Source organism: Zingiber officinale, chromosome 10A (assembly GCF_018446385.1).
Source record: "Zingiber officinale cultivar Zhangliang chromosome 10A, Zo_v1.1, whole genome shotgun sequence".
Lineage (NCBI taxonomy): Eukaryota > Viridiplantae > Streptophyta > Magnoliopsida > Zingiberales > Zingiberaceae > Zingiber > Zingiber officinale.
The window spans coordinates 1,885,907-1,899,682 of record NC_056004.1 but is presented as its reverse complement, the minus strand read 5'-3'; the positions used below and the strand labels follow the sequence as shown (position 1 = coordinate 1,899,682).

General features: G+C 39.4%; 2 protein-coding genes across 2 annotated transcripts; both read right to left on the bottom strand.

Moving 5' to 3' along the window:
* Nucleotides 1-755: 755 nt before the first annotated feature.
* LOC122028012 (NAC domain-containing protein 21/22-like) lies at nt 756-3,142 on the bottom strand. Its single transcript, XM_042587030.1, has 3 exons — nt 2,841-3,142; nt 1,672-1,949; nt 756-1,353 (listed from the first exon to the last, which is right to left on the bottom strand). Exons 1-3 carry the CDS (start codon nt 3,007-3,009, stop codon nt 883-885), a joined length of 918 nt encoding a protein of 305 aa, XP_042442964.1. The 5' UTR covers nt 3,010-3,142; the 3' UTR covers nt 756-882.
* Nucleotides 3,143-5,989: 2,847 nt separating this feature from the next.
* Nucleotides 5,990-13,111, bottom strand: LOC122027291 (subtilisin-like protease SBT2.2). The gene is made up of 10 exons (XM_042586217.1): nt 12,663-13,111; nt 11,129-11,282; nt 9,911-10,308; nt 9,525-9,620; nt 9,372-9,444; nt 8,175-8,457; nt 7,667-7,998; nt 7,070-7,340; nt 6,668-6,949; nt 5,990-6,578 (listed from the first exon to the last, which is right to left on the bottom strand). The coding sequence occupies exons 1-10, from the start codon at nt 12,863-12,865 to the stop codon at nt 6,148-6,150; spliced, it is 2,523 nt and encodes an 840-aa protein (XP_042442151.1). The 5' UTR covers nt 12,866-13,111; the 3' UTR covers nt 5,990-6,147.
* Nucleotides 13,112-13,776: the final 665 nt, after the last annotated feature.

The following is a 13,776-nucleotide window of genomic DNA, read 5'->3' as shown; positions in this document are numbered from 1 at the left end:
TTTGCACTGCGAAAGATGGCATCAACAGGACAGAAGATTTTGTTGGAAAATCTTTTAAATCAGGAACAAGTTGTTTCATGATGTCATGAAATTCAGTCTTGAATCAGAAACAAGATTAAATAGATATATTGCTAAAAGCTACGAATAGGTCAAAGACTGCTATTCCTTGTTAGAGAAACTGTAAATTGCATTTAGGCCTGCAGTTGACTATGGTTTAATAATAAGAAGTTGGGTGCCCTTGACAGACACCAATATATGAGATCTTCTGGTCCTTTGAAATAATTACAAGAATATTTAAAATTAAATTCTCTCCTTTCGTAGTACAGTTAAATATAAGATCATAATCATGGTGTGATCACCATTATTATTTTGTCAAATGTAAACAGTGAGTTTGAAAGACAAAATCTTAGCTTCTTCTCCCTCTTAATAAATAAGTGATGTGCTGGTGCCAAAGCAGAGAACATGGAGATAAAAAAGAGGAAGATCTGAATCACGAAAATGATATTTTCATTTTTTTTATTGAAAAAAAACATCAAAATTCAAACCAATTCCAAATTTTCTTCCATAATTTCAGGCTCAAGTTCTTTTATTTTATGTGCTGAATTTCACATGGTCAGTGTAATTAAGCAAATTACATAAGCTTTCTTCTTCACTAGTAGTCTATATCTTATCCCATTAGCCGTCAACCTCACTCTCCTGTATACCTTCAGATTTCCCACTCTCCTCAGACTTATCCACCACAACACATCATCTCATTATAGAAAGTAGGAATATAAAACAGTTTCAATCTCATCACACTATAAATATATGGACAAGTTTTAGTGAGTGTATGTAAATAGAAGACGTCATTTTCTACTAATTGCACTGCAACCTTATCATATCTCAAAAAGGGATCCAAGCTGTAGGCAGACCACCCTGTGCTGAGTAACTCCCCAAACAGTCTTCAACTACTAAATTCTGCACCATCCTTTGCTTCGAGCCACCACCTTCCAGCTTGCTCAATACTGATTTCATGAGCTTCCTGTCAGCAGCGAACTGGTTGGGTCCAGAGCCCAAGTTAGGCAGGTCAGCTATTTGAGGAAAGCATCTTGGTAGCGAGATGGCCCTTTCGGATGATGGCAGGTGTGGGGTTATGGTTGGGACCTGAGGTGTGTGGCTTGGAGCTATTCTGGAGAAGCAGGGCACCTGCCCAAACCCTTCCAAGTTGAGTGAGGTTTGGTCAGTGGAGTTGTAGTTGTCGAGGAGAGGTGGGAGGAGCATCGGGCCCGAATCGTCCTGGCTCAATATCTCCATGCTTGCCTTGCTGGAGACCTCTCTTCCCTTGTAGAACACTCTGCACAGCACCCAATCTTCCTGCTCGCATAAGAAACGCAAGTGTCGTAATCCATTTGATGAAAGGATAATAACTGATCGAAGAAAGCGTGTTCAGAATTCATTACTATGTTTGGTAGTTGAGCGATTAAGATGATTTCCTACAATCAAGATATTCATGCATGAAGAAGAGATTAGCTAGCAACTTGTTTTATTCTAAACCTCAATCAGTGGCGCAACAATAATCTATAGATTCTAGTCGATATCTTATTCAAGTACTTAATTTAATCTGGTGTGCACATGCATTCTGATTGTGACTGCTTAATAATTGTGCAAATGTTAGAGAGATGAAGATGTAACCTTGAAGGGCAACATCTTTTGGGTTGCAGAAGCAGAATCCTCCATGCGATATTCATGCATGACCCAATCTGTCTTCCTTCCCTTGGGAGCTCTTCCTTGATAGAAAACCAAAGTCTTCCTCATCCCGACCAGCACGCCCTTCCGGGCCACCGATCTATCCTTTCCGGTGGCCTTCCAGTAGCCTGACACAGTTGCCCGGTTCTTTCTCTGCCCGGTTGCGTACTTCCGATCTCGAAGGCTGAAGAAGTACCACTCCTTGCCACCCACACATGCAGTACCTGGATCCAACTCATCAAAATTCGACATTCTCACACACACACACACACACACACACACAAATCAAGAATAGGAATTCAAATGAAGCTAAAATTTGTATCGAGCACTAGTTCATGGCGACGTGGGACAAGCACTAGTTCATGGCGTTTTCAGCATCAGCAATGGACCTAACTCCATGATGGAGATTGCTTGCAGCGCTGTCGCACCCTGGTGCATTATCACAAGCAAGTCTCGACCAGTGAGAGTCTAACCGCGAAAGGAAAGATGTCAGCGTCGACGCCTCACTTGCACATTAGCCAGCCGGATCAGCACTAAGAGATCAGAGACCTTGTTGGTCCCTGGGCGAAACTACCACGTGTGTGGTTCTTAGTGGATCCATGAACAGAGACATAACTCTGGATCAGTCGAGACGTGATGTTAGAATATCCATCAACATCTTTAGAAAGTCTTCTTTGAGTTGGAAACCAATATTTTATAAAAGTAAAAAAGAAAGAAAGGGGAAGAAAAAACCTTTAGGTGAAGGTATATGCATTCTAAAGGATATTTTCTTTTCTGAAAAGTTCGTAGATGGACAAGAAAGAAAAGAATAAAAGTGGTAACCACAACAAAAATTGTGGTCGACTTCAATCATGAAGGAATAAAACAACTCGAGGAGATCGAAAGGTGCTGGAAAGTTTGGTACTTGAACAATTTCCATTGCCTGGAAAGTTAATCAAGATAAACATAGAAAGGGAATTTTTAATTTTTTTATTCCTCCTCTGGAAAAGAACATGAACAAGTTCGCAGCTGTGAGAGATTGCACGACCGTAACAATTCTATCAGATCTAATTAAACCAGAAAAAATAGTGACAGAAAGCTATTCGTGATCTGAAAAAGAAGATTAGAAGCCTGACCAGGGAGATCCCATGGCTCGCACTTATTGGGATCAACGTCCACCATCATAGAACAGCCATGGTTCCCGGCGAGCTTCACTGCAAGGTAGTCGCAGATGAGCTCGTCGTCCCTCGGGTGGAACCTGAACCCTGGAGGCAGCTCTGCCTCCACCATGCTCAAGACGCTCATGTTGGCTTTGATGAGAGGGAAAAACACAGTGGGAACGATAGAGTTTATATAAAAACTAGGAGGATTAGGTGTTGCATCAATAGAGAAGCCGAGTCAACCTTCAAAGAGAATAATAGATAGCATGGGGATAGTCCACAGCCACATCTTTAGGATCACTTTAAAGCACCTAGACTCATCCTTCACACGTACGTGGCATGGCCAAATTGGCGTGGACTTACTCTGACACACTTGGCATTGTGGACTTACCTGACATCGCCTTCCAATCTCCACCACACCCCTGCAATGTGGGCGATAGAGGATGACATGCATGGCAGGCAGTTCCTTACAAATCGACTTTGGCTTGCTAGATGTGTTTATTACCTACATGGAACTTCTTCAGTTTGTCATCATCACTGTTGAGTTTTGTGTTTAATTCAAAGTATTTTTTTTAGTTTTAGTTGTTATGATAATATATATATATGAATGTATTTAATTTTATATTGCTAAGCTAAGAAAATTGAAAGACCTTATATATAAATCTCTTTTATCCTTGCTTAGTAAAGTTAAGGGGACCTACACACATTCGCGGATCGAACTTAAATCAGGTGATTTCAGGGGATTCGAGCCAGAAATCCATAAATTGGGCGTGACGCACACGATCATCGCGCGCAGGGGGTACAAATCCCCAGCTCGTGGGCCTCATGCTGTCTGATTTATTTTTGCTAGTTCTTGGTTTTATTTGTTTCTGTCCCGCGTGAACCACCGACGCACCTGGTGAGGCGCGTGAGGAACCAACGCTTTGGTTCGTTGGCGAAGCATTATCCCGCGCGTGAAGAAGCGACGCACTTCGAACCGGGGCGCACGCTTTGGTTCGCTGGTGAAACAGTGCTTCAGGGTCAATAAATACACTACCTCTATTCGTGGTTCATACACTCTCAAGCAGTATGCTTTCTCTCCTTCCCTCTCTGTGTATACGTGCACTGTCTTCTTCTTTTCCGAGAGTTTTTCCTTGTCCTGAGGTTTGGTTTCCGCGATCTGAGGTTAAGTCCGAGTGCGACGTTCGTCTTGGAGTGTACTTACGGACGACGCGAGTAGTTGTCGGATCTTGGGAGAATTTTATCGGAGAGCCTCTGCACCGTGGACGGTAATAAATTCTCTAAAGACAATCGACACGCCGACACTTCAACCGGAAAATACCAATTTCTAAATCTTACTCTTTTATTTACTTATTTATTGCATGATTACTATTTTGATATAATTTATTATCGTGTTAGTACTCTCCATAAAACAACAATCACTTCACCAATGCCCTTTTAATTTTGTATGGGCAGTAACAAAGTGGTAGGCTGCGGTACTAAACTTCAAACATGGTACTTGCTGTAACAGCAGCATCCACAGATTAAGTCTGTTGTTAGAAAAAGGAAAAAACCACGTTTCACTATCCTCATTCGCATGCAAAATTCAAGGTGAAACAGTAAGATCGACATTTAAAGTGTACTGACAAATACAGTGGCCTGAATAGGTGAGAAGTCTTCTCATAAGAAGAAAGTTTTGGTAGTGCAAAATAGCAGAGTTAGAAAGTAGACTCGAGCAGTTTTCCTTAGTGCTGTCATGCAGAAATAACGATGCTTTCAATTGGATTTTGCCCTTCAAGACTCCTCACGAGAAGGAGAAGAGGTGGAAAGTGAAATCAAATGACGTTTGGACTTTAGAGAATGCTGATACTTACAGTTATATCCATGAAGAAGAACAACATGGCATGGACCAAAAGCATGGGTTGCCAGACTGATAGATTCATTTCTGCATTTCCTCCACATGGTCTGCTCTGGACCACCATCATCTGTCACCATCCTCGTTAACTAATCAACATTGATGACAAATCGAAACAGAAAACATGAGCAATATGACAACGATATGGATCGCTAAAGGCATCTCCTAGACGGGACTGTATCGACTTGGAAGAACAACAACCATATGAAATGCTGCCACGAGTATGTATATGTAGGTTGCCACCTAAACTATATAGCGATGAAAGTTTTTGTAGATGATCCCTTTGAATTTCAACTTTTGAAGTAACCTTTTAAGCACAGAAGGCCCAAAATAGAGCGACTCCTTCTGGGCTTAATACCACTCGTTATCCATTTTCATCATCACATGAAGCAAAAAGAAATGAAATTATATTCTAATAGAATCAGATATGTGCAAAAATAATAAAAGGTCAAGCTGTATGATATTATGATTATGTGTTACAAAAGGACTCGGTCGATTGAATAAAGAGACGAGATCTCACTGTTATCTGATACACTGGATCCAACTATGGTTGAAGTTAGTGAGAGAAGCAATTTGGGGTGAGCTTTTTCTGAATGTGACCTAGCATTGCTATGCGTCAGTCAACATCAATTAAGATAGAGGCCTTATCATGCTTATTCACAAACCACTCAGGGTTTTTCTAAGTACCACTTACAGGGGTCTCCCAGTCATTGACCTGTGAGAGGACATTACTATCTTTCCTTTGTGAGGTTAGTGGTAGAAATCTCGTTTAGAAATTCCATTATGAGCATGACTTCTTCACGCAGAGAGCATTTGACCACGGCAGTTGCTGGTTGGTTCACTTCAGCCAGTTGTTAACATCATGTCCTTCAACTTTTTCACATTCAGAGAACGCCCACTCACTCGGAATTATGCATGTTTTTGCTAATTGTAATCCTTGAGCATAGAAAGATAGTGAGTCAACCAAGCAAGCCCTGGGTCTCTCTCATAATACATGCCATTCCATATACGGAAAGTAATGGGATATTCCATATCCGTATCTCAAGCATTCCTATGACTTTTTCAAGTATTTCAATGACCTTGACATTTCACTAACTTGTTGCTCTTACCCTCAAGGAGATTGTGGGCACCTGCCATACTTGCTCACTCAGGGTGTTGCCAAATGCATGTCCTAGAAGTTGAATTCCAGTGTTGACCGTTCTAAAGGAATGGAGTATGAATAAATGCAATCTTCAGCATCAAAATGACATTTTTTTAGTTTGATCATATTCTGTTAAAAGTTGCATTTCACAAAATTATTGGGCATTCACACTTTTGACTGCATCAGATGCTTCAGAAATGTACAAATGTTAAATAAAGAATTGTGTTCCAAGTGTGCCAGCACAAGAGTCAGTCGTTCCTATCTGATGCGGCCTTGTTCATGGTCTTCATGATGACAGACAAGGGAATGAACACCTTATGGCCTTGGCTTCCATAAATCCCAATCCCCCCGAAGCTGGCATAACTGCTATTCATGGTTGGATTCAGGACAACAGTTAGGTTTTGTTGCTGGCCTCTTCCGATGAAAAATCGGGTAGGCGATACTGAAACAGAGACTCCGTGGGGTGCACTCCAGCTGATGCTGTAGTACTCATCGTTTGCAGTGTTGGTAACCCTTCTCATGATAGTTCTAGATTGATTGAGAAATGCTACTGTAATGGTAGGCAAGTTTAGGTCGGAGCCCGTCTTGGTTGAAAACAAGCAGCTTTGGCCAGTGTAGTTCAGAACCACTGGAGCAGACCCATTGATCCCACACAGAAAGGAAAGAAAGTCACCATAATCTGCATTAAAAAGGACCAAATTGAGTTACTTATAAGGCGTCAATATGCCAATGCAGTAATTTCGAATAAGCTAATGGAACTGAAGTCACCTGATTCAAAAATTAGTCCAGGGTCTAAAGCAGCAGTAGCATTAACAAAGCCACTGCCCATGTCGAATGGTGTTGCAGGTGACATGGTGGAATCTGGATTGCTGTATGCACGTTGCGCCATGATCATCGCACCTTGCTTGTCTATGCGTGTGGCGGTAGTAGAGAGAGCGGAAGCAATGGCTGAAGGATTAAAGTTTGGAAACTTCTGCTTGATCAGAGCAGCAAGCCCAGCGACATGTGGGGCTGCCATACTTGTCCCGGACATCATTGCAAATTTCTCACCTAAATGGTAGAATCAGAATAACTTCAGGAACCAACTTGATTATAAATCCCAAACATACAAAAGAAGAAACATTGTTTGTTCATTGAGATATAATCCTAGTGTTCATGAATTATCATTACCTTGGAATTCAGCAGATTCTGTGCCCAGTGAACTCCAAGCACCCCATATGGAATTGCCAGGAGCAATTAAATTGGGTTTCAAAATGTCAGCATCAAGGAATGAATTGTCCTCAGGATCTGGACCTCTAGAAGAATAATACATTACTTTCGGCGCAGAGATACTGTAGTTAGCTTTCAGGCCTCCTAGTATTCTTGCAACACCACCAAACTTGACTATGGTTTTTGCATTTTTGCCTCTATGCAAGGAGTTGTTGTAGTATTGCAGAAATAGCTATGGCAGATCATCGAACAAAAATTAGTACAATAAGAGAGAATGATATTACAGATCAGAAGAAATCATCAAAAACAACTAGTAAAGCCCTACTTCAGATGATCACTTTTTGAAAAGTTATTGAAAAATGAACCAGCACATCGAACTTACAATGCATAACAGAAAATTATCAATTTTCAGAGGACAAAGACAACTATGGAAAATGACGCAAAAACTTCGTTTGCATCAAATTCAAAACAAAATGCATAAAATTGATGTGCTCATATGCACACAAGGTTCTAAAATAACGTTGACATGTATGAACTAGAATTTGACAATTGGTATACCTTCGAGTCATCTGGTGATGGTATTATCAAACCAGGTATAGGCATGGGAGTCGGGTTGAGTTGGAACCCAATAACAAATGGATCCATGTAAAATACAATTCCAACTGCACTTGTATCCTTTGCTGTCTGCAATGCTTGTTTGATGGATGATAATCCCAGCACATATCTGATGGAATAACCACAGACCAGTATTTTTCCTTTAATCAATTTTTTCTTTAATAGACTTGAATCCTGGCATTCGTGCAAGTACAGTTCATTTTCAATTGTCGTTTCATTTTTCAAGGCATGAGTGGCGGTAATAAGAGGATACATCAAGTTACCATCTGTTCCAGCTGCAAATTTTGTGAACCGATAATTAGATGAAAGTAATAAACATGCGTTCAACTAAGGTGTAAAGAATTCGAAACAAAGCATGCCCAAGTGAAATGAAAGGATGAGAAAAAGATAATGCAAAAAAAAACAACTTTTTTGTTTATCATCTGAAACTGAAATGAGAATCCAAACTTACGTGCAAGTCCTACTCCAGAAATTGTCAAGTTGTTGCCAAGTACAAGATAGTTATTGTAGATTCTATCATGAGAGGATGCGCCTACAGTAAATATCCAAGGACTAAAAGATGACATGCTCTTGGGTGCTGGTCCCGTATTGCCGGCTGCTTGAACAACAAAAATTCCAGCTTTTACTGCAGCCAACAACGACATATCTATTGGATTGAAGAATGTTGCTAAACCGGGAGGTCGCCTATTGGGAGTGATGGATAAACTGATGATGTCAACACCATCCTGAGCTGCCTGTGAATGAAAATAATTACAAAATGACAAGAAGTTTGAATGATAAGCCAAAAGTTGCAAGCTAGATAGCATAAAGAGGCCACGTAGCTAAACCATAACACCATTGTTTAGTTCTGTATGGAGAATTGTGAAATGATTAAGTCGATTGCTGCAACAAAGTTAGATTGTTATGACAATTTGGCACACTAGTTGAATCCAACAAAGTTAATAGGTCAACTATTTAATATGGGCAAATTATTACAATTGATATCTGAGAGCATCTAATCCTCAACATGGTTAGGTGTTTGGAAAGGGCATCGTGTGTGATGGTGGACCACAATCATAACTCGCATCTGGTCTATTAGTTAGATTTTGGATCTTAGCAAAGACATCCTACTTAATGTAGGGTTGTGAACTAACGCAACCGTTCACAGATTTGGTAAGTTAGATATCTTAAACATTTTGGGCCATTAACCAAGCTTAATGGAATTAATGGACAGTTCTTTGAACTAGACGAATTGATTCCTTTGATATCAGATCAGACCTACACATATCCATTATGAAATATTTAGAAAAGATTGCCATCTAAAATGGGGGAGTGAGCTCTGGTGCTTACATGATTCTGAGCTATGGCTAAGACATTGGTTCTTGACGGATACTTCAAGTTTGTTAGTAGGGAAAATTTGACACACTAATTTGTAATAGAGCAAAATTGTATAACCCCACATTATTTTCTCATTCTCTCCTTTCTTAAGATTTTTTGTTTTCCATCATCAAACACTTGCAGATTCCTCATTCTGTCAGAATGAATCAGGTGCGTACACAATCCTCAAATGTATCCTTAAGCCAACATGTGATTGATAATTGCAAATTTCTACAAAAATTCTTACAAAATATTTAGTTTGATGGATAGGATAGAGTTGACACCTGATTACCTGATCTATAGCAGCAACAACATCAGCTGCAAAACCTCCAAAACTTCTATACAAAGCTTTATACACTGCGATACTGGGAATCCAGAAAGATTAAGAAAAATCTTACAGAGGAAGCATTTTGGCCTTTAGTTTCAAATAAAAGTAGTCACTTACTGTGCATGAGGGGCCATGCCACTTGCATTCCCAAAATGATGGCCAGACACGACAACAGGGATTCCATAATTACCGGCGGCAATGGATGCTGTGTGCCTGCATTAACCCATAGACATTTAATCAAGCAGAATATAGACAGACTGTAACTTCACCATTTCTCCATTCTGGTAAAGGCAGTGTGATATTAGAGATGACAATGAATTAGGGATTCTTAAAGCATAGTTTCTTGTTAGCAAAGAAAGCTATTATGGAAAATGTCCAAAGAATCTCTTAACTAGAAACTAGTAATTCAGCTAATTGATCAGACAAGGAAGTATCAAAAAGTAACCCAAGCAAATGAGGAAGAATCACAAAATTACACAGCTGATGGAAGTAAAAGCACTTACGTCCCATGTCCATCGCTATCTAATGGCGAAGCATGGTCCGCGGTCGCATTGAAAGCCCCTCTTATTATTGCTGAAGCAGCAAAATGACGAGCTCCAATTAGTTTTCTGTTACAAGATCCGGCCGGAAAGTCTCTCATCACTTCACAAATACCAGAAAAATGATGTGGTACTGGAAATTGATTAATAGAAAGCTTGTCTGAGAAGCTAGGGTGAGTTGGATCAATTCCTGTGTCAATGAAACCAATGACAATTCCTTCCCCAGCAACTTCAGGACCTCCCTCTGGAATCCATGCTCCTTGAGGTAGACCTAGAAATTCAGGAGTATGTGTGGTTGCAGTCCTAACTGAAAAATCCAGTAACACATTTGCTACTTCACGCCTCCTCAAAAGTTTGTCAGCCTTTCACAGTGAACAACAAGATCATGTCAGAAAGCAAATGCAAAATTCAAGCTGTAAATGCTTAGTTGATTTTAGGACATTGAAGTATCAGCTAAAAGTCAAAATAAATGCAAAGGTCACACATATACTTAATCATGGAAGCTGATCAGTTCTCACACAGCATTTCATTCAAAGGATTTGTAGTACATGAAACCTTTTATGGTCAGTTGTCCAATCTGTAATAAGCATTAGCCATAGTGTACAAAAGGATAAGTGCGAAGGGGAGCTTTGGCGCAACGATAAAATTGTTACTGTGTGACTTTGCAGTCACTAGTTTGAGTCACGGAACAACCTCTTGTAATACAAGTAAGATTATCCGACCCTTCTCTGGGACCCCGCATTGGTAGGAGCTTCCTGCACTGAGTTACCCTTTTTACAAAAGGATAAGTAGTGCATACTTGTTATTTTGGTAAGTGTCAAGGAGCCAAAGCATGTTTCCCTAACCGAAGAAATGGCAAAAGGCAGTGAAGGGTACAAAAGAGAAAATAAGCAATACAAAGAGCAATCTTTCAAACTCAATTTCATTAATCACTCAATCCTGCCATCCTTGACTGAGTTCACTCAATCCTGCAATGACTACACATTTATAGATGTCCTATAATCGCAGGGTGGCCTCAAAAGAACCAAAATCAAATGAAATTGGAACCAAAATGATCTAGCTTATAAACAAACTATGCCAACAAGACTAACTGAATTAGTTTGAACTATCTTTATGTGATCTGGCCTGCAAAGAAAATAGCACGGAAATGAACAGAAAATAAACTTGCATAAAGCAATCAACCTGTTGAGAAGTGATAAGAACAGAAAAACCATTGATTAAGTAACGATAGCTATAGAGCTTGATATATTTTTCTCCCCTCAATGTCCTCCTCAACAAAGAATTCTGAAGCCGAAGCAGATATGAATTATAATTCCTGTCTGTGCTCGAAAAGTTCCTGCAGTAACGACAGTGTCACAAACAAGTTTGCTGGAACAAGATAAATCATGATATAGAAAATTTAGATGGAAGATAATCCATCAAAGGCTGTAACATGAGAAGAATGATTGGTGTCAAAAATTAGTACTCAAAGCAAATGAAGATCCTAAAAATTAGCAAGTGAAGTTCAGCAGCAGTATCTATTATTTGTGGAAGAAACTTGTAAATGATCTTGTTTTGAGTGGTGGCCTATTAGTTTTATTTGTATATTAACTATATAACTTTAACATATTCATTTCAAATTAAATGTTGTTTTATTTTGAACAAACTAAACTAGGATTAATGAAAAAAAAAAAAAAGGGCAGCCGTGCACAAAGCTCCCGTCATGTGGGGTCCCTGGGAAGGATCCATTGTATGGAGCCTTACCCTGCTTTTTGCAAGAGGCTATTTACAAGATTCGAACCTGTGACCTTTTGGTCATATGACAACAACTTTACCGTTGCGCCAAGGCTCCCCTTCATATGCATGTCTTTTTCAACTAAACCATCAAGATTATGATAAGCTTTGTACCATCAATACATATTAATTAAGATTTAAAAAAATGAACCTAGTATTTAGCATATTCAATATGCACAAAAATATTTTTTGGACTTAGTTTAAGACTCTCTCCAGAAACTCTAATTGACCTTAATAAATACCTGATTGCAAGCATATCCACATAGTTGTGCTTTGATGAAATACACTACTTCAAAATAAGTATTAAATTATGATGATTAATACATTCTACTAACTTAACTTTTGATATTCTATCATTTTCAGCCCTGCCTTGCTCTGCCACATCATGAAGGAACGGGAGCCTTACCTGCTCCAGACACTAGACGTGGGGCTACCAACTTGCCATTCATTCCCTACATAAAAAAAGAATTGTGGCAAGTCGGCCAAACTTCTTGACATAACAAAGGATTCTCATTTGGAGTAGGTGCTGATCACAACTGAAGCTGTCAGCCTATCAAGTTGGTAAATGGTAAAGATCTTGGAAGTTGTTGAAGTCATTGCTCAAAAACTCATCTTCACTAAATGGGGTTTGCTATCGTAAGCATTATCAAGGAAAAAAAAAGGTAGTGATCACATTCGTCCAGACTTTATGGGAGGTCATCGTAAATAATAACTTCCAAACTACAAATTTAGATGAGTGAAGCTTTCATTAGTGATGCCATATTTGAACATCAATGGCCTAGGTCATGTTGACAGTTCTACTCTGCCATTATTGCCAAAGCAAAACCGCCAAACACAAGATGCATAGTTCGACTAAGAAATAAGGGTGACTTAGCATAAACCTACACAAATTAAAGAATAAAAAGCGGTGCAAATTTCCTTTGTAAAATAAAAAATGCAATACCTTTGCCTATTGAGGGTATTGAAACTCCCAGAATCCACATGACTAATCCCACTGCCTCCAAACTCCATTTCACCAAAGTGACGAGTCACAGGGTGCTGCTTCATGATCACAATGTAGACAGCAGCATCCTCTTGGCCAAAGCCCCAAAACAAAAATCCATGAAAGGAAAGAATCAAGAGGTACAGCGACAGAAATCCTTCCATTTGAAGGCACCTTCAGAAGCTCAGAACCACAGCTGAGAAATCTTCAACTCCTCCATGCAAGCAGAAGTAGAGCAGTTGTCACAGACAAAGATCAGCTCTCCACTTCACTAACTCTAGCAACTGAACGCCAGGGACCTTGCCTTCGGAGATGACAACGCAGTCTAATGGAAGACACAAAAGAAAAGTAGACAGAAAATATTCGTCCGAAGCTTTTTTCCTTTTGATTTTTTAACAACTTAACAATTTTGTTTCGCTAGTGGTGCGTTTCATTATTGTTTATATAGTGCTTCGCTTGATCCCTGTTCTAGCTAAATATATATCTAGACTTTTAAGTAATGTGACTGTTAGGTGGATTCTACTTCTACCGCGTGGTAGTTCACTAGAATGGTAAAATAGTAAAGGGAAGGGGAAAAAAAGCAGCAACTTGATATAATGAATCTAACTAAACTTATAATATATATATTTTGGTCAATCAATTACATTAGTTTGATGAGGAGGATCACAAAGGCATTTATTTGGTTTTTAAGATGAACACTCCTTTAAAGGGCTCGAGGCTTTGGAGTGTGGGTTCTTCCCGAGGCTGTGCAGCTGTTCGAAGAGACGCAAGGTGACATCTGTAAGTGTATAAGAGCAACTGCAATGTCATTAACGCGTGATGCGTTAATAGTAATATATTATTAATATATATATACGTTTTTCTCAATTGGTAGCATTAATGCGTTCAAAGAATTGAACGCGTTAATACTACAGTACATGCACAGTGTTTTCACGTAGATATTAACAGGCTCTATTAATAGAGCGTTGCAGATGCTCTAAAGAACACCTTGATAGTAAAATGTTCAGACTAGTGCAACCACATCACATCAGATATAATCTCATTAGATTGTATACAGAAACCAATGGTTAATGTG